Genomic DNA, 27965 nt, shown 5'->3' on the forward strand with positions numbered 1-27965 from the left:
TTGTTTGACCTTCCCACCCCCAATGGGGTCATGACCCACATGTTGAGAACCACTGCCCTAGAGGGATGCTCCAGCTTCTTGCTAACTTGTTGGGCTAGTCTTTTTGTGTCTGCTCCAATCCACACTTAGCTTTCCACAAGCTGAGCTGCTGAGAAAGACTTTATTAAATAAGTCAGTCAGAGAAGGGAGAAGGCAGGGAGCCTGGAGATGGACACACTGGTACCAGGGGATTACAAACAGTAAGAAACACTTTATTATAACTTTACAACATATAAATAGCTTGGGTCCAATCTGTGCTTTCTGGCAGCTGGGCACCACATCCCCCATCCCTTGCAGGCTCCTGCCATCCTTCACATTGCACTGTTCAGAGGTGGCTCTGGCTCTGAGGCCAGTGGGAGAGACTGGAGAAGAGGGGCCAGCAGCCCAGTCCAGCTCTCCAACTCTTCATATGATGGCCTGCACCTGTCATCTGCTGGGGTCACGGCTGCTGTGGAAGGACCGCTCCTCGGGGGTCAGGCCAGCAAAGAAGGGGTGCAGCAAGGCTTCTGCCAGTGTGATGCGCTGAGCAGGGTCGAACTCTAACATCCTCCTCATCAGGTCAAACAGCTGCACGTGCTCCAGGGAGTCCTGGAGCATGTAACTCTGCTCAAGGACACAAGGTACCTCAGTGTGACAGCAGGGTTGTGGGAGGCCACCACAGTCCCTTGCCTCTGGGGTGCCTTGCTGGGATGGTTGAGGAGGTGGTGCCTCCTTGGAGGACTACTTCTGCCCTCCAAGACAGAGCAGCCGCTCCTTTCCTTTCATGCTCAGAACTTAGGCTACCGGGTGGGATCTTCATGGGCTGGTGCCTCTACCCCACATGCGAAGTTCTGATGGTATAGAAATCACCTCTGAAATGCACTAGTCCAGGTACCAAATTACAGTTGACAAGCCTCCTTTTGGCCACATCTAGGTCTTCCCACCCCCTTGCCTCAGTCCTGCCTAGTTCTTCCCAAAATTCTGAGGAGAGGGACAGGAAGCAGCAATCTGACAGCATGCTCTTCCAGGTATTTCCCCATTATATTCGTAGCCACCTTGTGGACAGGGGCAGGGCTAAGGGCCCCACAGGGACAGCTTGCAGAAAGCCTCACTGCCAGTACCCTGTAGCCTTAGGTGCTGCCTCACACAGAACTGGGATGATGGGCAGCTGTTGGCCACCCATCCTGATTCTGCTGCTTGTTTGCCCAGTGCCTGGGGTCTCCTTGGCATGAGCTGAGCTTGGGGAACCAGAAACTGACCTTCAGCGGTTTGCAGTTCTCCTTCACATACCGCCCATCAGAGCTGTTCTCATCCCAAACCAGGCCCCCTTTGTAGAAATATTTCTGCTTCCTGGAAAGTCAATGGGGAGGAGAAAGGGAATCAAGGAGTAAGAAAGCCCTTAGGGTCCGGGCTCAGGGGGGAAGTGGGAAAAAGTAGCTCCTAGTCAGACTTCAGGTGGCAGGGCCAGAAAAGAGGTATGGGCCTGACTCAGTAAGTCAGGGCAATAGCTTTATCCAGGCTGGTTCAAGGGACATACAGTAAAGGCTATTCAGGAGCTTAGAGAACCACAGAGTACTTGGTAAAGGCTATATTCTCTAGTACCCTGCTGACCCAGACTTACCTAGTGCGGTGGATCATGTGTGATGGGATGGGCCCTAGGATCTTCTCCATCATAACCAAGTGTTCTCTGTTTTCATGGGTCTGCAGAAGACCAGGGACAGAATAAGTAGGAATTAGGCCCAACCTCTGCCTACTTGATAGGTCAAGATCTCTTCTTGCTCCAGTAGAGGAAAACCCAACCTGGTGGCAGCCCATATAGGTCTGGAACCAGGCTGTGGACCTGGTTGGCTAACTACACACCAGGTTGGTTCTTTGTGCCATAGGATGCCTATGATATGTCCTTGTCCAGACAGAATCTGTTTGTACCCAGTCTTGTCCTTGAGGAAACCCTCCCTACTTGCTTTAGACTCTCTTAATTCGTTTCCCTAAGCAACTATAACCCTTAAGAATCTAGATTCACATTATAGGGATGGAACACATCAATTCCTCAACCACACAGAGCTTCCTGCCCATGTGCCCTCCAACCTACCAACTCAGTACTATACCTGGAAGAGTGTAAAGCCGCGGTAGTACTCGAAGAGAATGCAGCCAATACTCCAGACATCACAGGGCTGTGCCCAGCCCAGCTCTGTAAGCCAAGATGTTAAGACATGAGACCCAGCACCCCAAGTCCCCAGGAAGCTGTCACTCTGGCTGGCAGAACTCTTGCCCAAGCCCCACTAATAAAGCTGTTTCTGACTAAGACCAAGACTACCTCAGTGTCTCGGGTATTGTCTAGTCCTGGATGACAGACTGATAGGTTCTGCTTACCACCACCTGCCTCACTGAGTCAGGGTCTTGTGTTGCCCAAGGCTGGCCTGGCCTGATCTTTTCTGCCTCTACCGTCTAAGGACTTAGAATACAAGTGTACACCACCACATCCAGCTATGCACTTTGGTAGCTGTCCAATGTAAACAATATTGGAGGCTATAAAGCCACTCACCAAGGATCACCTCAGGTGGGCGATAGTGACGGGTGGCCACAATGGTGGTATGATGTTCATGGTCAAATGTGGCACTGCCAAAGTCTGCCACTCGGATGCTGGTGTTCTTCACTGACTTCTCCTCACAGCTCTGAAGGCAAGGCATGCCAGCTAGGTCAGTCTGACCAGGTAGGTGACCTACCTTGGAGCAGGGCCATACTCTTGCCCACCCAGTCAGTGTTCTACCTTGTGCTCATTGTAGAGGGTTTCAAACTCAGAATTCACAAACAAGATGTTCTCTGGCTTCAAGTCTGTGTGGGTCAGTTGGTTCTCATGTAGAACTAGGGGAAGGAGAAGCAAACACTGAGGTCCTAGTCAAGAGCTCTCTGTGGGGCGGCCTCATAAGCCCTCAGAAGGCACAAAAGGAATGTTTTCCATCAAAAAATCCCTCTACCATTCTCTACAGAGGCAAAGATGTACAGATTCTACAACTTCAGATGCATCTCAGAATCAGTACTCCCTTTTCCTCTGGACTAGCTGTGTCAACTAACAGGCCTCACTGCACCAGAGGGGACTGTGGGATCACATGCCTATGAAGCTATCCCTGAACAAGAAAGCCTTCTGCCTCCAATCTGTTTCACTGGCACTTTCTACCACTCTTAACTTTTCAACTTCAAAGTTCCCACTTGGCCTGTAAGATCTTCACAATTCTGTGACCCCACCTGAGCCAGAGACTCTCCAGCATGTCCCTTCTCCACTGGAGTGAGTGAGTCAACATATTCGACCTTTGCAGAGCTGTGCCCCTTACTTGCTGGTTCTTTTCCAGTCACCAACTCAGGCCCTACACATCTTAGTTCTATGCCTTTCACTTGTCACTTTCCAAGGTGCCTTTCTACATAAATCCTACAATGGTACAAAGTCCATCAAAGCTGCTTTTCAAGGTTGGTAGATAACTGAGAAAGGTCTCTGGATAGCAGGACCTGAGGATCTGTCAGGTCCACCTTCTACCTTTTCCTCATTTCCATATAGGTAAAAGCAGAGTCAATAGCTAGACCACTCCTAGAGCACTTTGCTATTTTCTTCCTAAGCACCTGGGGAAGAGCCTGGCCCATCCAGGGAACTCAGATTTTTCCATCCTTGTACCGAGATTCCTATCTGAAGACAGAAGGACTTTTCAGCCAGAGACCTTACAGAATGTTCAACAGTATACTGGAGGACAGACAGCAAGACCACCAGGTGACTGCTTTGAGGGTAAAGTATTTCATGCTCCAGTGGACACTTACATCTAAGTGCGTGACAGAGTTGGTAGGCCATGTGCCGGACATGTGGTAGGGGATAAGGCTGGAAGTTATTCTCCTTCAGGAACTCAAAGGTATTCTTGCCCAGGAGCTCAAAAGCGATGCACATATGACCATGGAAGTTGAACCAGTCAGACATGAGGACACATAGGCTGGAGGAAAAGGGTAAGTGGAGGTGTAAGCTCTGCCTCACCTTGTCCCAGATAAAGCCACTGTTTTGCACACCAAGATACAAAGCAAGTCTCAGATCACACAGATGTGTTGTGAGCAAGAACTATACTTCCTGTTGTATGAAGGGGCTATACTTTGATCCCAGCTCATACACAGTTACTAAGGGGCAGCTAGAATTGCACCAGTACAGCACGGGTCTCCAGGTACTGCTGGACTTCTTTTTAAGATTTACTTCTTTATTATGTACACAGTGTTCTGTCTGCATGTACACCTGCACACCAGAAGAGGGCACCAGATCTCACTATAGATGGTTGTGAGCTACTATGTGGTTGCTGGGAATTGAACTCTTGACCTTTGGAAGAACAACTAGTGCTCTTAACCTCTGAATTATCTCTCCAGCCCACTGCTGATCTTCTTGACCTGGGCAGGCGCATCCCCTTTGCTGAAGTGCTCTGTAGTTAAGTGCCTGTAGAGAAGTTGGCTGGTATCTAGCTGCCAAGGAAAAACTCTCTTCTTTAAGTGTCTGAGCAGTGTCACAAACCTGTGAGGTCCCTAACTCATAAACGCAGGGCTGGGTACTTCAGAACACAAAGCAAGGTAGGGTAAAGCCTGGACTCCAAGGGCTCTTTACAGAAAGAACACCTATCAAACTCCCTGCGTGAGTGTTTTGAGGAACCAGTACCAAATACATGCAGGACACTGAGAAGTCCCCAGGGTCCAGACAGCTGGGACTAGAGGATGCTGCCCCATTGAGTGACCCCCTCCTACTTCTTGCAGACACTCACAACTTATTCTCCTTGTCTTTCTCCTTGATTTTCTTGAGAACATTAATTTCTAGACGGGCAGCCTCCCGGTACTTGCCCACATTACGGATGATCTTCAGGGCAACCTGTGACTTCCCTCTGTAGACCAGGAAAGAAGCAAATGCTCTCATCAGCCAAGTGCCCAGCTCTCTTCCCTTCCCTGAAACCAGCAACTCAAAACAAACCCTACTACATAAACCACAGGTAATGAAATGGTGTTCATACTTGAGGGTCCAGCCTGCTGAGAACACCACCAGACCTCTGCTCACCATCTAAGATCCCCTGGCAGCTCTAATGAATGGTCTTGGCTTCCATGCTATCGTGTTCCTTTAGCAGCTCAGAAACTCCCACCTTCCCAGGGAGAATCCAGGCAGAGAAGCTGAGGCCAATCCTGACTCACCTCAGTCTCTGGAAGCTTACTTGATAGCCTATTCTGTAGGCCAAGCTGCCCTACTTAGAGCTTAACCATGTACTTTCTTGACCTGGGCAGTATGAGGCTTAACAAGCAGTTAGGGTGGCAGCTGAAGGCTGGGCCACTCCCTATACTACACCCTAATCCAGGTCCCTTTCCCCAACTATCTAACTGCCTCAGCATTTCCCACCAGCTACAAAGAGCCAAGAACTCCCATGAGTTCCACAGTTGTTGCTCTGCCCTCCATAATCCACTCTCAGTCTCACAGGCCATTTGCAGGATGTGAGCAGACAAGGAAACATGCCAGGCTAGATTGCCAAGATTTGACAATGAGAGGTAGTGCTGAGGTGCCAGTGGACACCTGAAATGAGGTGATCCTTGCCCATCAGGGTATCCTCTGGTACCTCAAAGGGTTGACCTTGATACTGGGAACAAGTTCATAGGCCCACAGGCAAAGAGAACTTCTTCAGAATGCTCTCTTTGCTAACCCTCATCTTCCCCCTCCCCCCTGGTTTCCTGAGCACGGAAGGCGGAGAGAAAGAAGTCATTACTTCAAACTTCTGAAACAAGGTATTCTCCTACCTCCTAAATTGCAGTCTTATCTTTAAGATAGGTGAAACTCATTCCAAAAGAAGCCCTTCTAGGGCTGCTACCAAAGCTGAATTCTACCTCCACTGATTCCCTTTGAGTTCCTTAAAGGTTCCCAAGTCCTATGTCCATCCTTTAGTGACTTCAGAGGCTCATTTTCCACTCCCAGCTACTCAGAGGGACAGCCCACACATTGTAGCTGTCTTCCTGTGTCAGAGGTTCTCGTATCTGTCCAGTCCACATCTGGTCATAAGACAGTGTGTATGTGCCGCTATACTCATTTTAGGGTCATGACGGATGAAGGGGTATTTGAATGGAAATTGGGAGCAGGAGGAAGATTCTCAGTCACATTAGCACCTCATCTCATGGCAGAAAGAATGGCTGACTTTGGGTCCAATGGTCCTTTCTGAGCAGCTCACTTAATGTGGAAGCACCAAGGACAGCAGGCCCAGTTCTATCATCAATGGCTGAAGTGTAACTTGGCCAACCCCAGAGCATGTTCATGTTTCACCTCTGAAGCAGTGACCAGCATGGCTCAAATGAAGACACCAGCACTCTGTAGCTAATGCACTAAAACAGTTAGAGGTTACTAAGGCAGGAACACAAGTGGTTCCTCTGAGGGTTGCCTAACATACAGCGACAGGAAAGGAAGAAAGGACTCTAGTCTGGCAAATGATAGAGGGTGTTATACTGTTAGAATTGGAGGGATTATCACATACAGGTACTGTCTTCCCCAGTCTGGACTCACTCAGCACGTATTACATCTGAGGTAATACATCTATATCGACATCTACTACACTGGGTGAGAAAGGCCACAGTCTCAGTTCCCTCGGCTGGGACTTCTGAGGCAGACATGGGAGGGGCAAAGGCAGTATCAGGCCTGGCCAGCAGCATTCGCAACCTTCTGGCCAAGGAGAGGCCACTACTTCAGACTTCTGAAAAAAGGTCCCTCCCCACTCTTATCTTTTTGTTTTTGTTTTGTTTCTCTGTATAACAGCCTTGGCTGGCTTTGGACTCACAGAGATCTGCCTGCCTCTGCCTCTCAAGTGTGCCACTGCAATCAGCTGGTATGTCTTTTAACACAGGTGTAACTCATTCCAAAGGAAGCCCTTTACCAGGACTGCGAGCACAGCTGAATTTTACCTCCACTGTCTCTGTACTGACTCCCTGTACTGACTCCCTTTGAATTCCTTAAAGGTTCCCAGGACCTTTTATCTTTTTCTCAGCCCAAGAAATTAGAAAAATGGATGAGGCCTAGCTAAAAATCTCCAAAAGCTCATGGGGTGCAGCTCCAGGCCACAGAGAAGACAGGCCTTTGGCCCTGTCCTAATATCCAATGCCACAGCCTGAAGTAGGGATTTAGGGCAGAGGCACACACTAACCACAAATTCTTGGGCAGGGATGTCACGTGCTTGTCAAATCCCAAGAATTTCTCCCTTATTTCATGACATCAGCAAACCCCACACACATAACCAGCAGTGGTGCTACGCTCCAAATAGAGCTGCACTAGCTCTTCCAAGGATGTTCGCACACAGAGCTGGCTGTGCTGCCCAGCATGCTCACCTGGCATGGTCCAAGCACTCCACCACCTTGCCAAAGGTGCCTTCACCCAGGTTCCCCACGATCTCATCTGCGAGAGAGAAGAAGCTGGGCATGAGAGTCCGGAGGGCGGGAGGCTGGCAGCTCCTGCAAGTTCACAGCATTCAAATCCTCAAAAACAACAAAGGTTCTTGCTCACTGCTACACTCTTTAAAACAGAAGTTGCTAGTGTCTGTGTCATTCAGGCAATTACTGGTGGCCCCACTAAGGCGCCACGCGCACTAGAGGCCCCTCCACGCAGGAGAGGTCTCATCTAACAAGGGGGGTAGAAAGTAGAGAGGTAAAGTTTTACGAAAGGTGGCTGTACATCGCTCTTGGAGCCAATCGCCGATCCGGCACACCAGGTGGCCCTCCTTGTCATCTTCCACACTCCGGCTGCTGCGCTTACTGCTCTGTTGGCTTCTCTGCATGCACCGCCCCCCGAAACGCCATCCGACCAATCGCATGGTAGGCGGTTCCGATTGACAGATTGAGGTGTCAGTCAAAGGCAGAGGTGGAGACGGTGAGGAGCCGGTGGGTTGGTTGGTTGGATTTTCCAGATCCCAGCATTTCATAAGGCACACAGCATATATAACGATAGGGATATTGCAAGGGACACGTCAAGACACAAACTGACTTCAAAACAGAAAAGCAAAAACAGCTACAGGTATGTAAGAAAACTCGGACATTATCTCTAAGAAGAGTGCCACAAATGCTCAGAAAGATGTCCTGCCTCTGACACAGAGGGGCCAGGCCCCAAGTACAGCCACAGCCCTGACTCCCTCCTCTTCTGAATCTCCCCCTCCCTGACCCTCCCATAACTTTGGCCAGAGCTGAAGACGCACGAGTGACCGGCGCAAAAAAAGGCAGCTGGCCAACCTGGGTCCAACCTTCTGGACTGGTTTGGAGGGCTACCCTGGCTTCAGCAGCAACAGTATGCTCAGCCTGTCCTTGCCTGCCTCTGCTCGCCCACACAGCCTTACAACATGCTCAACAGCTGCCACGTAGAACCAAGCTACTACCTGCCCCCACATGACATCCTTGGCCAGACTTAACCAACTACCAGAAACAGCCTTCTGCCAGCAGCCCTCCTGCCACCAGACTCCAGCAGGAAATGAGCCTGGCTGAGATCCTTTGAGCCAGCCGACCTTCAGGCCCCAAGCCAGCTCCTGACCTGGCCTTAGGACTTGTGCCACTCAAAAGCCAGACCCATCCCACAACGACAGAGGGCACCAAATATAAGCAGAACACCAGACTTGTACTGCCACCCAGTGGCAGCATGTGGCACTGTGTGAGGCCACAGGCCAATGCTGGATTCACCTGCAAGAATCAACCTTCAACCCATACCACTCAAATCACAGAGCACTGGGCAGAGAAGATAATTCCACTGAACCCACCACTACTATTCAGAGGCCTCTTGGCCAGCAGGAGGACAACATGGGAAAGCAAATAGGAAGAAGAGAAGGCAGCACGTAGCCTCAGAAACACACAAGTGACTTTCTCTTTCCATGGACTTGAGTCCAGGGTGGGCTCTTGGTCTGTGCAGCGCACCACCCTAGAGTGCTGGCCAACCTCTACTCTTTAAGTGGCCTGCAACAAGGTGAGGCCTGGGAGGCCATCACGCAATATCTCAAGACAAGCACCCCCACCTATAAGGAACATGGTGGAAGACAGCCTGGCTGGAGGTCAGATTGGAAGCTCCCAAGCTGAGCTGACTGACAGGGCAAAGTAATATGCTCTTACAGACCAGCAACTTGGAAGGTTGAACACAGAAATTCAAGAACAATATCAAAAAAAGAAAGGGCTAGGAAGCCAGGCAGTGGTGCCTAGCACTCAGGAAGTAGAGGCAAAAGAATCACGAGTTTTAGGCCAGCCTGGAATACATAACAAGACTTTCAAAAACAAAGAGGAGGCATGGGGGCTGGGGTGATACAGTTCAGTGGTAGAGCACTTGCCTAGTATGTATGCATCCTGGGTTAGAATCCTAGCATTTAAAAAAGAAAAAGAAAACTGACTGGGAAAGTATCCTTTTTTTTATCAGGTAATGCAGACTCCGGTCCTTTGAGAGAGGAAGGCTGTGGAGATGAGGCTGCAGAGGTGGTCAAGTCCACATTTGTCAAAGCATTTACCTACTGTGTGGAGGGATGAAGGGGACAAGACCTGATATGAAAAAGACCAGGTCATATAGCCCCAAACCACAAACCAACAATCTTAGTATGATCTCTGAGAAGTGTGTCCCAGTCATGTGTACCATGTAGCCTGTGTCTGGAACAGTGGGTAGACACAGATAGGCTGGAAACCAGCCAACGCCGGAGCCAGAGCCCCTGTAGTTGCCACTGGGAAGGGGCCAGAAGATGGAGGGCTTAACATCCTTGCTCAGTCCTGTACCACATGACACACACACACACACACACACACACACACAAAATCTTGCACACATATACACACTCTCAAACACACACACACACACACACACACACACACACACACACACGTGTGCACACACAGTGGTGTATGTGCACAGGGCTGCCAGTACTCACCCAGACCAGCCAGCCTGAGAGAAGACAAGAAAGAGATGAGGCCTTTAGGCCCCTGCTAGCACACTCTGGCCACCACTCACCGAGGAGGCGCTGCTACAAGACCTGGTTCGGCGTTTGTGACAATGGTGGGCATGCTTGCGGGTACGGTATGGGCCCCTCTCTCTTGACCGTCTCCGATGTCGAGACCGTGAAGACCCATAGCAGTCCTCTCCAAAGGATGGGCTCCGCTCTTCACACCGATATGTGTCGCTGTCACGGTGTTCCCGATATCTCCGCTGGTAGGGTAGGCGATCATGGCTGCCAAGAGGGGTTAACGACATGAGTCTTTCCCTACCAGCCAGAGGCCTTTGGCAGGGCCTCTGCAAAGGCTCTCAAGGAAAGCCTGTTAGAGCTGAAGCATCCTGGCTGAGGGGAAGTGAAGAGGGGAGGAGAAGGTGCAAAGGTATCAACCTTATTCTCCAGAGCCTTGGGTAATGACCAGCATCAGTCCAGTGCCACAACAGAGAGGAAGAAGAAGAGGAAAGTGGGCACAGGGAAAGGGCTCCAACAGTGCCAGAGTTGACCAGCATGGTACAAGTGCAACTTTGGTCTGGGGAATCAGACAGGACTTGGGACCAGTCTTTCTAAGGCTAGGGCAATGTTCCTCTTTCCCACTGAGGAAGGCTCAGGGGTAGAGTACTGGCCTAGAAAATACAGCGGGAGAATCATCACTCTGTGACAAAGAAAGAATTGTAGCTTCCACTGAGGCTAGGAAATAGAAGTAGGATGCGCAGGGATCCCGAAGAGGTCAGAGCAAGAATCTATGGGCAGCTGGGCAGAAGCAGTCATCTAAAAGAACCAGAAACCAACAGGGCCTCTGGGCCATTTTGCTCAGCTAGCTGAGGAAAGAAGTTTTTCCCTCTAACCCAGATCCCACTCACCTTCTGGACCGTGATCTCCGTGGGGGAGGCTCCCTTCGGGATGGGTATCGTAGTCGACCTTCATGCTCCCGACTGTAAGACCGCCTCCTCTTCCAGCGGTAGCTCAGGTATGGGTCTGGCTCTGGGGAACGGTATCGCTTACAATGATGCATCTAGGCCACAAGAAAGAGAAAGCCCTGCTCAACACGCAGCTCACTGCTTTCAGCCACAGGGCTGCCTGGTGCAGCCAGGTGCTCCTGAAGAAGAGGCCCATTGTTCTATTTAAGGGTAGCCCCTCCCAAGGGTTTATGAAGTAAAACAGAACTCTGAGGTCACAGTTACAGAAAAGCAGACAATGGGTAACTCCCTCCTTTGCCAGTGAATAAACAAACAGCTGCCTTCCCAGTATGGCCTAGGGCCCCAAACACTTGAACTATTTAAGTCACATGTGGATACAGAAGTAGATATAGGGGGATGCTGAGCACTGCCACAGAAATGCCAAAAACAGGAGGAAAAGAAAGTTTTGCTCGGGGTTGGGGATTTAGCTCAGTGGTAGAGCGCTTGCCTAGCAAGCGCAAGGCCCTGGGTTCGGTCCTCAGCTCTGGTAAAAAAAAAAAAACAAAACAAGGTAACTAGAAAGTTTTGCTCAATTTCTTCTTGCTTATGGGATCCCATAACCTAAATGTTCTAGAAGCCAGAAGCCAATGAACTGGTGGCATAAAGCCAATGTACTAAACTGAAACTTGCCTGGCTAAAGCAATAAACTGGACTCAACTCAAAAGAAGTTCAACACTCAAAGTCAGGGAGGAGAACACTAACACTTGAGCAAAGCTGGGCCCCTGAGGGCCTGCCCAGCCCTTAATGACCTATCCACGGTCTCAGCCTAGGAAGGTGCCACAACCCTCAGGGAATGTAAGCTTCTTGTCTGGTGCACATTTTAATGCCCTCAGACCAACTACAGTCCCATGGCAGGTGCTCTACCTTCTACCAACATCACTGCCACCCTTCTAGCTCCCCCTGCTCCAGCACTCTCCCCTATGCCCTTTCTCTAGAGATGCCAAGAGGTGGCTCCAGGTTTACATTGAGAAGGAGGAAAAGTGTTCTTTAGCCATTGAGGACTTAGATCCAATACAGGAGACTCCCAAGCTGGATCAACAACCAATTGAGAAAGATGGCTCCATGAGGCTGGCACCCTGTTTTTACCGGTATCCAACCCCTTCACATTTTCTCCACCAGATGGCCAGGCAGAGAGCACAGCTTGTTTGCTTTCCAAGCCTTCACTTGCTTACACCCAACCTCTGGTCTTGCACAGTCCTAGGCTTGCCTGGCCAAGCAACTTTTAAACCAATCCATCAAGGCTGCACCATCTCACCAGCAGAATCCAAAGATGAAATAGCTATATGTGTATGAGCAGGATGGGAAGGCCAATTGATCAAAACCTCTGGCGACCATAAAAAAAGCACTGCCATCTTTCCAATAGCAACCCTCCTTCTGAAAAGTCTGGGCACCCAGAAATCCTTGGAGATAAAGACTACATAAAAGCAGTAATTTGTTTTTCCCAATCATCTAAATGTTTCCCCACCCCCATTATCTAACGGCAAGTGCTCAAGCTATGGACTGAAAGCAGTATCTCATGTCTCACCAATTGACCCAAGACATCCTACTGGCCAGGGCACGTATCTCCCCACAAGGCAAGGGTGGTCCTGACCACCTCACCAGGCAGGCAGAGCATCTAATCCACAGCACTCCAAAGTTTTCCTCCTGGGACCTAGAAGACTTCTGTAACCACATGTCCACTTGAGTGGAAAGTCACAGCTGCAGAGTCAAATGCCAACCTGATCCACAGCACTGCCACCTCACTGTTTGCCTCTGGGCAAGTTATTAAACCACTCTGAACTTCAGCCTCCTCTTAAAACAAAGGAACAATAACCTCTTAGAGGCTCTGTAAGAAATATGTCTGCCCTATAAAGTCAAAAGCCTAGCCCAGGTAAGTACTAAAGACAACCTTTCATTAGCACTGAGAAAGTTCCGGGAAATACTCAGGACGATGCTGAATGCCTTAATTTATAATTCCTTCCAAGGGATCAGGTTGGAAGTTTTGGCAGAAAATCTTGAACTGAATCCCAGTGCTGCCGCTTACTGGCCCTGTGGCCTTATACAAGTCACTGGAGACCTCAGTTGCCATGCCTGGAAAATGAAGATAACACCTCCCAGACTGACACAGATGGCCAAATATGACGGCCATGAAGTACCCCGTAGAGGCAACACATCCCGGGCAGGTGAAAACCTGTGAAAACCCGGGAAATACCAGGCGTCCCAGGTCAGCTTCTCAGCCAGGACTTTTGAGCTTATTTCTCACAAATTCCCTGATTCCCTGAGACCTCAGCAGAGAAGCTTTTTAAAATTAAAGAGCCACAATTATTCTTTGGGAGGCTCCGCTCTGCACAATGAAGAAAAAGGCAATATGACCAATGAAACCAAGCGAAGGATGCCAGCTTTTCTCTGAGGACAGGCCTGGCTGGCTTCTCATTTGCTGTTCCTGGCTAGAGAACCGGGCTGACAAGAGCAGCCAGCCAGGTTAGCGGCTGCCCTCCCAGATTCCTGCCGCCCAAGCGACCCATGGTTATTTTTGGCTGGCAGTGCCCCACCGCTGCAACCTCAAACCTGCCACCTCGCAAGCTGCGGCTGCCACCGGGCAAAACGCTCCTCCTTTTCAAGGGCACGGAGGAGGGAAGCTGGAAGGCCGCCAACTCCGCCTCGACGGGGGCCAGACTCAGGCAATTCCCACCCTAGCATCAGGGCACCCGCACCCGGAACTAAAGCATAGAGGCTCCCGACCGGACCGAGGAGCAGCCTGGACATTTGTACTCCCGGCTTGGTCTGGCCCATTCTCCGGGACGGAGTGGTTCCATCATAACAAAACACCGAGGGGGCCGGCGGCCCACACTCGAGTCCCTTCCTTCCGCCCGGATCCCAGGGATCTCAAAGCCCCGTTCCCCGTAACCGCCAAGGGAAGACCCGGCGACCAGAGGGAAGGCCAGCCTGGGCCAGAATCAAACTCCAGGCGGCGCGCGGAGTAGGTTTGCGGGCTAAGCCTCGAGCCCGGGACAGGGAAAGCCTTTCCAGGATAGATAGCCTAGGTCGGACACGACCCCAGCCTGTGGACCCGCGCGGGCCCCAAAGTGGATCCTCCCAGCCGACTAGGAGGCTGCTGGGGCTCCGCCTCCAGCACCGCGGGAACCAGAACAGGGGTCTGCAGTGACCGCCCTCCGGGAGAGAAGCGGCGGGTCAGGGGTGAGAGGTCGGGACCGCGGCCTGACGTGGGCCGAAGAGGGAAACAGGTACACGCCGAGACCCGCCCGGCAGCCGAGGTCCCCGTACCAGCTGGCCCGTCCCCCCCGACTCACCCCGGCCACCCGGCCGCGGGCTCGGGCCCACACTCACCGTCTCCCAGGCTCCGGCTGCGGCTAGGCCCCACTCCCCACTCCGAGCGCCTCTTCCGCTTCCGGCTCCGGCCTCCGCCCGTGGCAGCACCGCCCCCTCACGTGACGCAGCCGTCAGCCGCCCGGGCTCGACCCGACCCAGAGGCCTGGCCGCTCTAGCCCCCAACTCGCAGACTCTGGGGGACCTGCCTGCCCTGCCGGGGTCGGGGCCGCAGCCGTGGAGGCCTCTCCCGGGAGGTCCCGGGAGCAGCCTCGGGCCGCGGCCCACCCCTCGCCGCGCTGTGGTGCACGCAGGCCCCCGCGGCCGCATCGGTGCGCGGCCGCGACCGCGGTCTGAGGCCGGCTCTGGGCCGAAAGGAGGAACCCACCGGACTGCCAGGCTGGGTCTGCTCCGCCGCCGCGGCCCGGCCGCGCTCGCCAGCCTCTTCCTGCGCGCGGAGAGGACCGGCATTGTTCTCCCGGGGCCCGGGAGGGCGCTAGAGATGAAGGCGGTCGCTGCGCCCGGGCAGATGAAGGCGGGCGCGACTCCGCTTGCGCGCAAGAAGCGGACGACACATTCTGCTCTCGGCCTGTGCGGGGTTTTTGAAAGTCTTGGCGCCACGCCCCACCTCGCTCGAGCTGGCCGGGCAGTCTCCGGGAGGATTCCCCGAGCCTCGGCGGTGGGGTCTGACGGAGAGGACGTCCCCTTCCCTTGGACGCCTCAGAGCGTCTTGCTGTCAATCAGCACGGTGGCCGGGCTAGCAAACCCGCGCCACACCAAAGCCCCGCGCCGCGCCGCGCCGCGCTCTGCTACTCGAGAAGCCGCGGCCTCGGGCTTGAGGCCACCCAGACTAGACCCCTCCCACCTACTGCCCCACGCTTTGTAGTGGCAGGATCATTAAGTCCTGTTTTTTTCTGAAGAGAAAACAGGTCGCAGTCTTTTAGGAAGGCCTCGCTTTGATGGCGTCCCCGCCCCCGCGCGTCGCGCAGCCAAGCGGGCGGCGCGGCGCCTAATTGCCCCACGCCACGCAAGGTCAGCGGGGCTGGAGCGGCTGGCCAGGGCGGGGCATCCCTTTAGGATCTTGCTGACTCCGCGCGGACAGCCAGGGTTTCCCAGGCGCCCCCTCCCCGTGCAGGATGCGCTCCATCAGGTGCTGCCGCTCCCTAGCCCCCTCCAGTGCTGAAACTGTCTCCAGAGACCTTTGCCTTTGGCTCTGACGTAGTAGCTCGGCATCTTCATCACCACCCAAGTAAACAACAGTGGCTGAGTAAACAAGCTGGGTGATTACGTTTGCTAACGCAACCTCAAACCGGCCGCCTCCCGGCCACGCAGATATACAATTGACAGCCGCTTCAGCTGCTTCTGCCCCTAGGTCCGCCTCATGTGTTTCCAGCCTAGGAGCCAAAGACTGAAAATTCTCGGCGTCAGAAGACGCAGCTCTCACCTGAGGCCCAGAACCACACTGACAGAATTTCATTCATTCGTTGACAAGTTTCTGCGGTGTCTTCACCTCCCACCAATGTTGCCCACCTGCGTTTCCATGGCTGCGGAAAACCAGCATCCCCAGTTTAAGGCTAACATCCTCAAAAAGCTCCCGTCTCCTGGCCTAACCCAAGCGTCAGGAATGGGGTAATTTAGGCAAGTCTTCCTGCTTGCCCTCTTTTTTATTTATTTATTTGTTTGTTTGATTGTTTGTTTGTTTTATTTTTTCCCCTAGCCTACCAGGTCTCATCAGGACTGGTTGCATGTCCCCCTCTGTGGCCTGGTAAGGCTGCACCCACCCCTTCCCAGGGGGAGGTGATCAGAGAGCCTGCCACTGAGTTCATGTCAGAGACAGTCCCTGCTCCTCTTACTAGGGATCCCACTTGAGACTGAGTCTACAGAGTACATCTGAGCAGGGCTTTTTTTTTTTTTAATTTTTATTAATTACACTTTATTTACTTTGTATCCCTCCCACCTCCCCTTCCAATCCCACCTTCCCTTCCCTTTCTCCCTCTGCCCCTCTCCAAGTCCGATAGGAGATGTCTTCCTCTCCTTCCTTCTGATCCTAGTCTATCAGATCTCATCAGGAGTGGCTGCATTGTCATCTTCTGTGGCCTGGTAAGGCTGCTCCCCCCTCAAGGGGAGGTGATCAAAGAGCAGGCCAATCAGTTAATGTCAGAGGCAATCCCTGTTCCCTGCTTGCCTCTTAACAGGAAAAATCCAGGTGATCTACCCCCAGTCCCCACCCATACCCCTCTCCAGAAAGCACCTCTCACTTACTTTAATGTAAACAGGAGCTTTAATGTAAACAGGACATAATCCTGTCCTCTCCAGAAGCTGCAGCTTGGTCTTCCTCCTGTGGATCTCCCTTTAGGGTTCTCTTATCTCTCTTCATAAAAGAACTCAAACCAGGAAAAAGAAAATGGTCCTGAAGTAAAGTTGGGTTCACTCACTTCTTCCTACATACGTACATCTCTCTCTATTACTCTGCTGAGAGGGAACTCAGACCAGCTCCTCATCACCTCCCCACTCCTGGCCCCCAAGAGGAGGTTTGGAGCCCACCCATTGCTTATAGGCACCACACTTTTCCCAGCTTATGAGCCTTTTCTGGATGCCTGGCCTGCAGCATGACTCCAGGGCACCAAGGAGAGCCCCTGCTTTGCTTTTACTCAACCCCCACAGCTCCTGTTTCTTCCTACTTTTTTTTTTTTTTAACTTCCCAGGTCCCTGGGGCCCAGCACTCTCTCATCTGGCTGCCCTTGCAGTCTTCTCTGCCACATCTAGCTTTTTCCTATTTGGAATGAATTGATGCACATTTTAGCTTCAGCCCTAAGGTCACCTCCTTGGAAAGCATCTTGGGAGAGATAAGGTTCTTCTGCTGTGATGCCACCCTCACTTGGCTCCTCACACCCAACAATCTGGCTTGGAAGATGACGAACTTCTTAGAACAAGTTCAGCACAGCTCTGCTTCTCAGAGGACAAGAGGCCTCACTTCTTTTTGGGCAATTAAGGTGGAGTTGTGGGTGCTGTGCCAGTCTGTGGGATCAGTCTCTGGATCTGTTTTATAGTGGTGCCGATGTAGGAAAACAACCAGGAGGGCCCCCAGGAATGGACCTGGAGTAGAGGGAGTCATCCTGCTTAGAGGGGGAGGGACCTGCTGGAAGGTGGTGCCAGCCTGAGAGGGACTAAGTTCTAAGAAATGTGTGTCAGAGCCTTGAGGATGGGGTAGGAAAGGGGCCCAGTGAAGAGGAGGCATCTTCTAGACCCTCCCTAAAGCTGGGACAGGACACTGGAGTCTGGGAATGGGAAGGCCACAGAGTCCCCCACATCCTGCAAGTGGATAAAATCCCATGAGGACTTGATCTAGCCCTTGTAGGTGAAGAGGCCAGTGGTAAGAAAAAGTGGCACCAGCTCACCCTAGCCCATGCTAGCTCATGCTAGCCCATGAGTCCCCTCACTAAGCCGGTGGGCATGGAGGCAACAGCTGAAGCCACAGAAGTCCCAGAGCAGAAACACACTTCTGGTTCCTTACATCATAAAGTGGTAGGTTGCAAATGTCCACCTGAGCCCTATAGTTTCCAGATTCTGTACTTGGGCAGTGGCAGGGTTGGGGAAAAATGGCCCTTAAGCCAGCCCTGGGTACAAAGTCCAGTCTTTCTGGGACTGCCAGCATGACTTGAGGTGTCCATCATCCTGTTTTCAGCTTCAATTTCCCTCCTAAACTGGCTCTTGTGAGATCAAACAAGGGCCTGTTGGTTGGGGAAGGCTGCCTGCAGTCAGCACCCGTAGCTCAGGGAAGCCTAGAACTGAGAACAAGATGGGCTGAGGTTGATATCTATGGGAAGTCTGAATCAAATCATTGAGGACCAGGGTGGCTGGCGGGATGGGCCCCGGGTCTGCATCTCAGCCTTACACTTAGGAACCAGGACAGCTCCATATCGAAAACCTGCGGGCTTATTTCAGTGTCTGTGGACACATACCCAACTCTGCCAGCTGTCCCTGGCACTCCTGCCACCTGTGGCTAGTGTTCTGTGTCCACTGAATGTTAAGGTAAGTGAGGGAATCGAATACAGCAGCTTCCTGGAATGCAGGGCTCCTCTCTTCCTGGCAGGTGTTCAGAGGACCACAGTGGGACAGGAAGCAGTCACAGGAACTTTGGGGCCGGCAGAGAACAGGTGGCAGAAGATCAAGCTGGCAGCCACCTGTGAGTGGTGCCAGAGGCCCTGTTTCGACTAGCCCAAATTCTGTGAAAGTGTGAGCACAAGGTGGGGTTAAACCGGGCCTGCTGTGAGCCAATGCTCAGAAAGAAAATGAGTCTCCCAGCCTCTTCCCCAGGTCCTCCTTACCTACCTGCAGCCCCAGGAAAATCTTCTAAACTGACAAGGTCCTCTTACAGGATGAAAGTGCCAGGGTGCCCAGAGCTCCTGCCCTCATCTGGATTCATGTTCTAAGAGTCGGGGAGTCAGGAGAAGAAAAGGGAATGGAATACCAGCAGGGAGAGCCTGTTGGACAGCCCTCTCTCATGGCTGTCCATGGAGCTGTGCTAACATTTGGCAGGCATGTGCTGGGTGATACTAAGGACACTCACTACCTGGAGACAGAGGAAGGGCCAGGATATTGCTTCCTTATGTAGCCAGATAAAGTGGCTAACACCAGAGATAGGGAGTTGACTGTATGGTGAGGCTTCCTAGTAAGGTCACCAACATCCCTGCTCTTTGCAAGGGTACAGGGTAGAATCACTTTGATTGCCAAGATGTCTGAGTATTTAATGACTCCTTGTCTCAGCCCATTGATGACCCTGATGGGTCTAACCACTCTCCACCTGGGCTCTGTGACCATCAGGACCCAGTTGACAACCCATCTCCTTAGACTTCCTGATCTCTAGCATTCCACAACAGAGTCCCCAGCACTGCTGTCCTGAGCTCTAGGGCCATCTGCAGCTACAAAGGAGAGGTGGTGTGTCTCAGAGCAGCTGGGGGTAGAGCATGCACATCTGGAGCTCTGTAGTAATAGATAACAGCAGAGCAGCCCACTTTTCTCCTCCACCCTCCCTGGGCTATGAGCCACACTCCCTGTGTATAAGCCATGACTCAAGACTCCTGTCCGGCCATCAGCTCGGCCCCTGCTAGGAATCTGCTTTATCTGAGGCTGCAGCCTCCATCCAAACCAGCATCCCCAGTGGCTCTGCACGCCTGCCACCTTCAGCGTTATTCCCAGCAGCTGGAATGCCCTCTGGCCCAACTGGAGCCGTGGAAGCACCTGCTGTGGGAACCCCAGGGACAACAGCTGTGGAAGAAGTCAGGCCAGAAAACAAGCGAGGGTGGGGACTAGGAGAGAAGGAGTGGCAGAGGACAGGCAGACAGCCCTTTTGTCTTTCTGCTGCAGACAGTGGTGGGAAAGGCTCAGCAGCATTTGGACCTGATGTGTTGACAGCTGGTTGGCCCAGAGCCTAGCCTAGAGAGCCCTGGGATAAGGGATGACACCAGAGCTCTCCTCCCAAGTGGATGTATGGCAGAGCTCTGCCCCAGATCTGTTACAGCTGCAACGGTGTCCTACTTTGTTGTCTGCTCTTCCTTCTTGAAGAAGGACCTAAGAAAGGAATGTAATAAGCAGGCTTTTACCCAGGCAGAGGGACCTCCTTCTCATTCTTTTACCATTCAGTTCAATTTCCCCTGGTCAAATGGAAAAACTGAAACCAGACTGTAGAGAAAAGCTTGTGTAGGTCCACAATTCAAGTTGTGGGGAGGTCCTAGCCATGACATGCCCCTTGAATGGGAAAAGGCCCCAGGATCCTACACTGTATATTCATGGTAAATAATGAGGCCTGGCCTGCAGATCCAGGAGCAGAGCTGTGATGACAGGGCCCAGAAGCCTCGGAGCCCAGGCAGAGTCTCCCTGGGGGTATTTGAGATTTCTGCCCTGTCTCTGGAATGGACTCTGTGCAGAAGCATCATCTGATACTTGCTCAGGTGGGTTAAGACTCCTGGCAGGAGAAATTTGGATACAGAGTGGGTCCCATCACACACATACCTGGGGGCAGAGAGAAGAGGGACTGGTCCTATTCCGGGGGGGGGGGCGCTTCTGAAGCTGGACAAGGGCTACTAAGAACAAGTGAAAAAGAAAATGACCAGACGAGACCAACTGGAACAGGCCTCCGCAGAGTGTAACTTGAGGTTCATCTACACAGCAGTTCCCATAGCTGCCCACTCTGCAGGTTGGCAGTTCAGTGAAGGCCTAGATTGGTCTGTGGAAATGTCTCTACAACTGGAATGGTGGGAACACTACCTGGAAGGGCTGGTGTGGTGGTATGAATAAGAATGCCCTCCCTGCAAGGCTCATATGTTTGAATGCTTAGTCCCAGGTAATGGTATGGTTTGAAAGGATTAGAAGGATTAGGAAGTGTAACCTTGTTGGATTAAGTGTGGCCTTGTTAGAAGTTTCAAAAGGTCATGGTAGGCCTAAGCATGCTCTCGCTCTCTCTTCTCTCCTCTCTCTGCTTACAGGTCAGGATGTAGCTCCCAGCTACTTCTCCAGTACCATACCTCCTGCCACCATGTTCCTTGAGCCATGATGATAATGGAATAAGCCTCTGAAACTGTAAGCAAGCTCCCAATTAAATACTTTCTTTCATAAGTGTTACCTTGATCAAGGTGTCTCTTCCAGCAATAGAACAGTGACTAAGATAGTTAGGTTCCCAAGGAAGAGTGACTCAAGGGTTCAGGGAGGAAGGGAATGCATAGGTAAACCCTTCAGGGCTAGCGTGGATCTCACAATCCCAGTAGAGGTTGAGCCACTACTCTGGATTCTTCCTAGGTAAACAAGAGACTCGGAAGATCTGGGCCAGAGCCACAGACCAAGAAGGGACTTCTTGGATCAGCAGCAGCTGCTGCAGGGAGAGATGAGAGTGTTAAAGGACCGTGCTCAGGCCCTGGATTGTACTCAGCTGCTTGAGGAGAAGTCAGTGCTTCTGACAGCTCTGGGGTGTTCTCTGACCAGTAGAGTGTGCAAGCTAGGCTGGGATGGGTCCCCTATTCTCACAGAGTGAGATGCCCCATTGCCAAGATCTTGGCCACCCTCTGTCACTGGTTAGTAAGTATGATCAGAAATCCAACCCTGAGTCACATGGCCAGGGTCCAACTCCCTTTCCTGTGTATCTGTGTTCATGTTGGTCACATCCTGTCTCTTTTATGGGGCACTTGGGGAAAATTTTAGCCTTATCTCAGTTGGGCATGATGGCATACTCCTGTAATCCTAGCACTTAGACGGTAGAGGCAGGGATTCAAGGGTCAGGGATTCAAGGTTATCCAGAACCACACAATGAGTTTGAAGCCAGCATAGACTACAGGAGAGAGACCTTGTATCAAATAACTGAGGAGGGGGGAGTTCTATCTCCACTACTCATGGCACCCAGAGGCAGGGGAGCAGGGTTAGATAATATGAAGATTGCTGTTCAACTCTAGATGTGTGGGAACTAAAGCCCCAGGACAGAGGGCTTCTGGGTGTGCAGGAAAACACGAAGGAAGGAGACCTTACTGTCCAGCTAACGAGACAGTGAGTACATCTGTCTTTGAAACGATAAAGGCCCCACACAGAGTCCAGAGTGCCTCATTTGCCAGCACACCTCAGTTTCTGGGAGGTACCATCTTCCCTCAGGAGGGAGCTGGGCAAGCAGGAGCCAGCTCCCAGGTTGCATCATGAGGAGGGAGCTGACTACTGGAGGGCATGCTGGCGCCGGGTGGCAGTTGCTCTGATACATATATGGCTCTACTTCAGGGACTCCAGAGGCAGAGCAGGGTCTGGCCCTCCCAGGTAGGTGCCCTCTCCACCTTCCTTTGCTCTCCATTCTCTTCTCAACTGCGACTAGGCTCTCCCCCAAGCTTTACCCTATGCCTCCTTCCCTCTCTTTGCCTGCCCTTCATCGTGATCCCAGCTATTCAGCACGCATTTGTTAAGCATCTTCTACACACCTGGGCCCCTCTATTGTGCAGAACCCATGTCAGAGCAGCCTGCTCCATGTCCCCAAAAGGGTATGGATTGAGGGTATACAGGCCAAGAAACAAGCGATTACAATTTAGTGAATTCAACCAGGGGCTGGACAATAGATAGAAAGGGCCTCTCCAAAGAACGGGATTCTGAACCTCTGAGCCTCCCTGAAAGGTGAGCGGGCATTTTCCCAGAGGAAAACTGAAATACATGGCACTTCAGGAAGAGCAAGCAACAGGTACAAAGGCCCAGAGAAGAGCAGGATGTGTGGGAGCTTGTGAATGATCCCTGACCCAGGCAGGGGCCTTGAACAAATACCTGCTTTCTCAAGACAGGGAATTGAGGACAAAGTAAGGATAGCACCCAAAGTAAGGATAGTGAAAGCATTGAGTTTACTGGGGTTCCTTACGGGCATATGAATGAGGGGCGCTTCTCAAGAGCAGGAACGACTCACAGGCAGCTGTGTCACTGGAAGCCCACCCCAGCCCTGGCGACAGCTCTTGAAAGCTGGAAACCTAGAGCTCATTGTACAACTCAAAGGAAGCTCAACTGACAGTTTGGAGAATGTCTCTTCTAAGCAGGGCTGCCAGTTTGAGGATGGCACACAGCAGCCCTTACTGCTTATATAAACTTGGGGAGAGGGGCTCTAACACATCTGTTTCAGGGACTTCCTGAGGCTTTTTGAGTTGTTTACTTCCTGAGTAACAAATCTCCATTTGCACTCCCTGAGACTTAATGAAGGTTCCTCCAAGATGAAATGTTTTATCTCCAGGGAAGTTGCTGCACAACAACTGGAGAGATGGCTCAGGAGGGAACAGCACTTGAACAACCCTGGCAAAGTTCCATCCCTGGAACCAATGTTGAGGTGGGAGGAGAGAATAGACTTCTAGCTTCCGTAGGTGCACATCGAACACACAAATATAAAACAATACCTGTCCGGAATGACAAGTGGAGTTGGTGAGGGGGTTACTGTGGGAGGCGAGACAGGAACCAGATCAAGGGTTCAGGTGCCTGAGGCCCTGACATCCCCCAACCTCTAGTCCCAACTCAGTAGTTGCCTCCTCCTGGCAGCCTTTCCCCTTTGATCTCCTGGGCAAATGAGCATTTTCCCGGCCGTGTGCACACACAGCAAGACACAGCTATCACAGGGAGTCCCTGGGATACAACACTGTGGGGGTAGGGATGGGTTCCACATAGAGTCGCAGGCCTCCGTCTACACTGACCTGTTGATATCGCTGGAAGAGAGGAGAGAGGTGGCTGGCTAATCCCCGCTCTGAGCCTGTCAGGAGAGAGCCACAGGATGTGGACTCCAGTTCACAGATGCCTGCACATGTGGTCTGTGGACCATGGGCCAAGCTTACCAGGCAGAACTCAGCCAGGTAGTACAGCAGTTGGACAGGGGCTGGCTGTAGCCCATGCTAGGCCATGTGATTGGCAAAGGCCCAGAGCTTAGGGACCCCAGTCCTCCAACAAGTTCTGCCTTCTTTTTTATTTTATTTTATTTTTATTAATTACAGTTTATTCACTTTGTATCCCAGCTGTTGCCCCATCCCCTCCCAATCCCACCCTCCCTCCCTCTTCTTCTCCTATGCCCCTATGCCCCTCAAGTTCTGCCTTCTAATTACATTCCTGTCTTCAAGCTCCTTTTACCTGACCGCTCTCTGAATCTCTACCTCAGGCTGTCCTTAATCCCAGGTCCTTACTGTGTTTAAGGCAGAGATGAGAAGTGTGAATGCTGGTCTGAAATCCTGGCTCCATATTACCTGTGTGACCTTGGGCAAGTCTCTGGTACCTACTTCTCTGGGCCAAAGCTGTAAAAATGAGGACAACTGTCCTCGTTACATGGTTACACATGTAGCTATTAGCTTAAATGTTTCCTGGGGCTCTAAGAGTAGCCACACAAGAAAAGAAAGCTCCCTTTGAAATCAGGATTATCTGGGGGTCCCAAGAGCTGCCATGTGTGCGGGGTCCATCCTTGCTCCCCCTATTCTAGTTTGCTAGCTAGCCACAGCCAAGCACCTCAGCCCCAGGCTAAACCAGTTCTGCAGGCTGGAATCTCAGTGGCAGAGCCTGATGCAGGGTGGCTGCCGTGGGCTCTGAGCTGCAGGCTCTGCTGGATTCTACAGCCTTTGCCATTCCTGTAACCGGAGTCCCTGCCCTCACTTTCCTTTGCTCCCAGGCCATATCTGCATCTGAATTTACCTTTGCCCTTCTGTAAAGATCACAGGCACGTGGGATTAGGACCTAGTTCAAGAGCCTCCTTTTAACTTGATTATCATCTCCAAATATGGTCATATTTTGAGGTGCAAGAGACTGCAAAAAATTCTTTTTTAGGGGACACAGCTCACACAACACCCCCACCTTGCTTCCTGCTACTTTCTTGTTGGGTGGGTGGGTGTGACTTAGGATCTCAGGAAACAGTTTCATTTGTCTCCTCATATGACCCCAGGAGGATCACAGCCACAAGAGGCTGCAGTGCTCAGAGGAGGATGGTCGTGGGCACTGCTCCCTATGCCTACCTCCTCCACAGAGAACCATGAGGGCATGTGAGCCTAGGCTGCAGAGTAGAGCTGTTTGCAGCGGGGTCCTGACCAAACCTCAAGGTGGATATGTGGGCCAGGATGAGAATGCAATTTGTCCCTCCTAGGCCTTCCCTGGCAGGCAACAGGAATAGGACACAGGGCCTGGGGGAAAAAAACAATCAGATGGATATTGAGACTTAGAGGAGCTTAGAGCAGCAGGTGATGGCCCCACATGAGATCGGGCCCCTCAACAAGCCCTACCTGAGGACCCCAGAACTCTTGCAAAAAACAGTGGGAGGTACCGACAGTCACTGAGGCTCCTCAGCTCTTTTTCTGTATAAGGGGTCTCAAACTCCCTGTCCAGGCACCTGTAGTTGCTGGGCATTCAAAGCCAGGAGTAGATAGGACTTCTGGGCTGCAGCAATTTTCTGTTGCAAGAGTGGACTCCAAGCATGGGCAGATGTATGGTGACTATGTGTGTGGGGGCAGCGCCAAGATTTGACTGCTACGCTACCAGAACCTAGTGTCAGCAGCTAAGATGGAGAATTGGTCCCCTGGTCAGTATAGCCCAAGCTCACAGCCAAGGCTGGGGATGTGAGAACCTGAACAATTCAGCCAACCAGAAGGGAAGGCAGCCTATCCTGTCTGGGTACCTGTGTGTCTCTTAGTCTCTTGGTGTCAGCCTCTGTTCATCTGCTCCCAGGTTCCAATCCTAGACCTGGAGGCCAGGAGGGCACCGAAGACAACTGAGAGCCAGGGGACAAGCCCAGGCACTGTTCAACTGGCCCTGAGCACTGCTGTCACAGCTGTGCTCTTGAAGCTCCAGAGACCCGGGTTAGCCCTGCCCACTTTCAGGGGGTAGGTGGACCTGCCGTAGGGAGCTGGGCTCCCAGGAGAGCAAGGGCTCCTTAGGGGAACAAGCTCTATGACTATATGGTGTGGTAGGTAGCTACCATCTTTGGCCCCTGTCTGCTACGGGGCCTAAAATGCCTGCATTGACTTAACTGTTGACTCTTTGTGGAGGCCATGTGCGTAGCTCCTGTCCTGGTGGATCTGTGGCTAGGAGACTTGGGAACAGACTGACCAGTTGGGGGTGCCAAGATCCTCATAAGGCTTTATATGCCCACTGGCATAAGAATGCTACCAGTGACCCTGTGTTCTGCTGGGGAAATCCTTGAGCACCAGGTTTTGAAACTCAGTAAAGTTACTCTTTACAGATGCCTCATACAGCTCCAAATCCCTGTTATAGGAAGAAAGACTGCTAGGAGAGTGTGTAGCTTACCCCAGGACACACAGCTGCTAGGCCCTGGGCCTCCTGACCTGTCTCAGGTGTTTGCTCTCAGCTGGCTGGCATGAGCATCCTCAACCGCCGCAGGCAAGCCAGTTTGGGATTTGCATCTCCTCAGCCTATCTGGCTGTGCTGGCTAGTTTGATGTTAACATGACACAATGAATAGTTATCAGAAAGGAAGGAGCCTCAATTGAGAAAATGTCTTTGTGAGACTGGGCTGCAGGCAAGTGTGTAGGACACTTTTTAAAAAATAGTGATTGATGGAAGAGTGGGCAGTCCATTGTAGGTGGTGCCAGCCCTGGGCTGGTGGTCCTGGACTCTGTAAGAAAGCAGGCTGTGAGCAAGCCATGAAGAACAAGCCAGTGGGCTCCACTCCTTCAATGCCTCTGCATCAGCTCCTGCCTCCAGGTTCCTGCCCTGTTTGAGTTTCTGTCCTGACTTCTTTCAATGAAAAACAATGATGTGGAAGTGTAAGCAAATAAACCCTTTCCTTCCCAACCTGCTTTTGGTTGTGGTGTTTCATCATCAGTAGTAACCCTAACTAAGATTGGTGTGGCTTCTTTTTTTTTTTCCCCCTTTGTAGACCAGGCTAGCCTCAAACTCACAGCAATCCACCTCCCTCTGCCTGCCTGAGTGCTGAGATTACAGGCATGCACCATGGAGCCCAGCTCAGTGGGATGTTCTTTAGGAGCTTGGATGATAAGAATATTGATCATTGCAGATGATGGAAGCCTGGCTTGTGAGATTTCAGAGGGAGCAAAGACTCCACTTGGCCAATTGTGTGAAGAGTGTGGTGTCTGGTCAGCTGGGGCTGATGAGCAATTAACAAGAACCCAGCCAACACTGAAGTGAAACCTTTGCTTTACTGAGACAATTGATGCTGGCTAGCTGGAGCTGAGAAATTAGCTATGATTGAGAAAAGACCAGCATCACTGACATGAAGGCTTCTGGGAAGTGCTTTCTGAGACAACACTCAGAAGCTGTGCTCTGAGGTTGCTAAGGTCATACCTCGCACTGGCAACCAAACTTGGTAGTGTAAGAGTGGCCAGGTGGTACTGGTTTTGAAGGCATGAAGAGGTCATGGAGAGCAGCTGAGGCTTGGCACTGTGAGAAGCCAGGAGAAGCCACTGGTGAAAGTGCAGCTTCAGCAGCAGTAGCAGGCCCAGGACTGAAGGGGTCATGCAGAGAAGTTGAGGCTTGGCACCATGAAGAGAGCCAGGAAAGGCTGTTGGTGAAAGTGAGGGCCAGTTGCAGCAGATGCCGGCATTTTGGAGATGCCAGTACCATGGGAGACCATCAAGAACAGCAGCAGCAGAGTGGGGCCGACGACATGTGCAATGCTGCAGAGGTGGAGCCAGAGAAGTGACCCAGGGCCTTGCAGGGTCCGCAAGACTGTGAGGAGACCCCAGACATTAAACAGTTATTTACACAGTTGAAGCTTGACTTTACTCGGATTGTGACTGTGTCCTGGTTCTTCCCTTTCAAAGTAAGAAAGTATTTTTTTATTCTGTAGGAGCCCACAATTGAAAGACTGGATTTTTAAAATGATTTCTTTTTAATTTTATATGCATTGGTGTTTTGCCTGCACAGATGTCTGTGTGAGGGTGTTAGATCTCCTGGAACTGGAGTTACAGATACTTGAGAGTTGCCATGTGGGTGCAGGGAATTGAACCCAGGTCCTCTGGAAGAGCAGCCAGTACTCTTAACCACTGATCTACCTGTCCAGCCCTAAGGGAGACTGAATAATAATAATAAATTATTATTATTATTATTATTATTATTATTATTATTATTATCTAGTTTTTCAAGACAGGGTTTCTTGGTATAGTCTTGGCTGTCCTGGACTTGCTTTGTAGATCAGGCTGCCCTATAGAAATCCACCTGCCTCTGCATCCATGAGTGCTAGGATTACAGGTGTGCCCCATCATGCCCAGTGA

At 51.7% G+C, this 27965-nt stretch overlaps 1 protein-coding gene and 1 long non-coding RNA gene across 6 annotated transcripts; one reads left to right on the plus strand and one right to left on the minus strand.

Annotated features, from left to right (window-relative positions):
• Positions 1–230: 230 nt before the first annotated feature.
• Clk3 (CDC like kinase 3) lies at positions 231–14960 on the minus strand. 4 transcript variants are annotated; one of them, XM_055622412.1, is made up of 13 exons: positions 14273–14960; positions 10850–11001; positions 10010–10226; positions 7718–7814; positions 7375–7441; positions 4794–4910; positions 3823–3989; positions 2786–2880; positions 2561–2690; positions 2124–2206; positions 1640–1719; positions 1278–1368; positions 231–642 (listed from the first exon to the last, which is right to left on the minus strand). In XM_055622412.1, the coding sequence occupies exons 1-13, from the start codon at positions 14720–14722 to the stop codon at positions 466–468; spliced, it is 1923 nt and encodes a 640-aa protein (XP_055478387.1). In that variant the 5' UTR covers positions 14723–14960; the 3' UTR covers positions 231–465. The 4 variants fall into 4 exon arrangements, with proteins under 4 accessions (XP_055478387.1, XP_055478390.1, XP_055478389.1 ...); XM_055622415.1 differs by having other exon boundaries at positions 14640–14663; XM_055622414.1 differs by lacking the exon at positions 14273–14960 and adding an exon at positions 14236–14254.
• Positions 14961–15005: 45 nt separating this feature from the next.
• Positions 15006–27790, plus strand: LOC129687837 (uncharacterized). 2 transcript variants are annotated; one of them, XR_008721815.1, is made up of 3 exons: positions 15006–15880; positions 20737–20830; positions 26750–27790. It is a non-coding gene; the product is annotated as an uncharacterized LOC129687837 (long non-coding RNA). The 2 variants fall into 2 exon arrangements; XR_008721814.1 differs by lacking the exon at positions 26750–27790 and adding an exon at positions 21047–26713.
• The last annotated feature ends 175 nt before the right edge of the window (positions 27791–27965 follow it).

This window comes from Psammomys obesus, unplaced genomic scaffold, assembly GCF_907164565.1.
Source record: "Psammomys obesus unplaced genomic scaffold, mPsaObe1.curated_primary_1811, whole genome shotgun sequence".
In the NCBI taxonomy this organism is placed as follows: Eukaryota; Metazoa; Chordata; class Mammalia; order Rodentia; family Muridae; genus Psammomys; species Psammomys obesus.

Coding starts and splice junctions, on each gene's coding strand:
- Clk3 (XM_055622412.1), bottom strand. CDS start 14,722: ATGCCGGTCCTCTCCGCGCGCAGGAAGAGGCTGGCGAGCGCGGCCGGG. Junction 11,002..14,272: donor CAGCCGGAGCCTGGGAGACG/GTGAGTGTGGGC, acceptor CTTGTGGCCTAG/ATGCATCATTGTAAGCGATA. Junction 1,720..2,123: donor GCGGCTTTACACTCTTCCAG/GTATAGTACTGA, acceptor GGTCTTCTGCAG/ACCCATGAAAACAGAGAACA.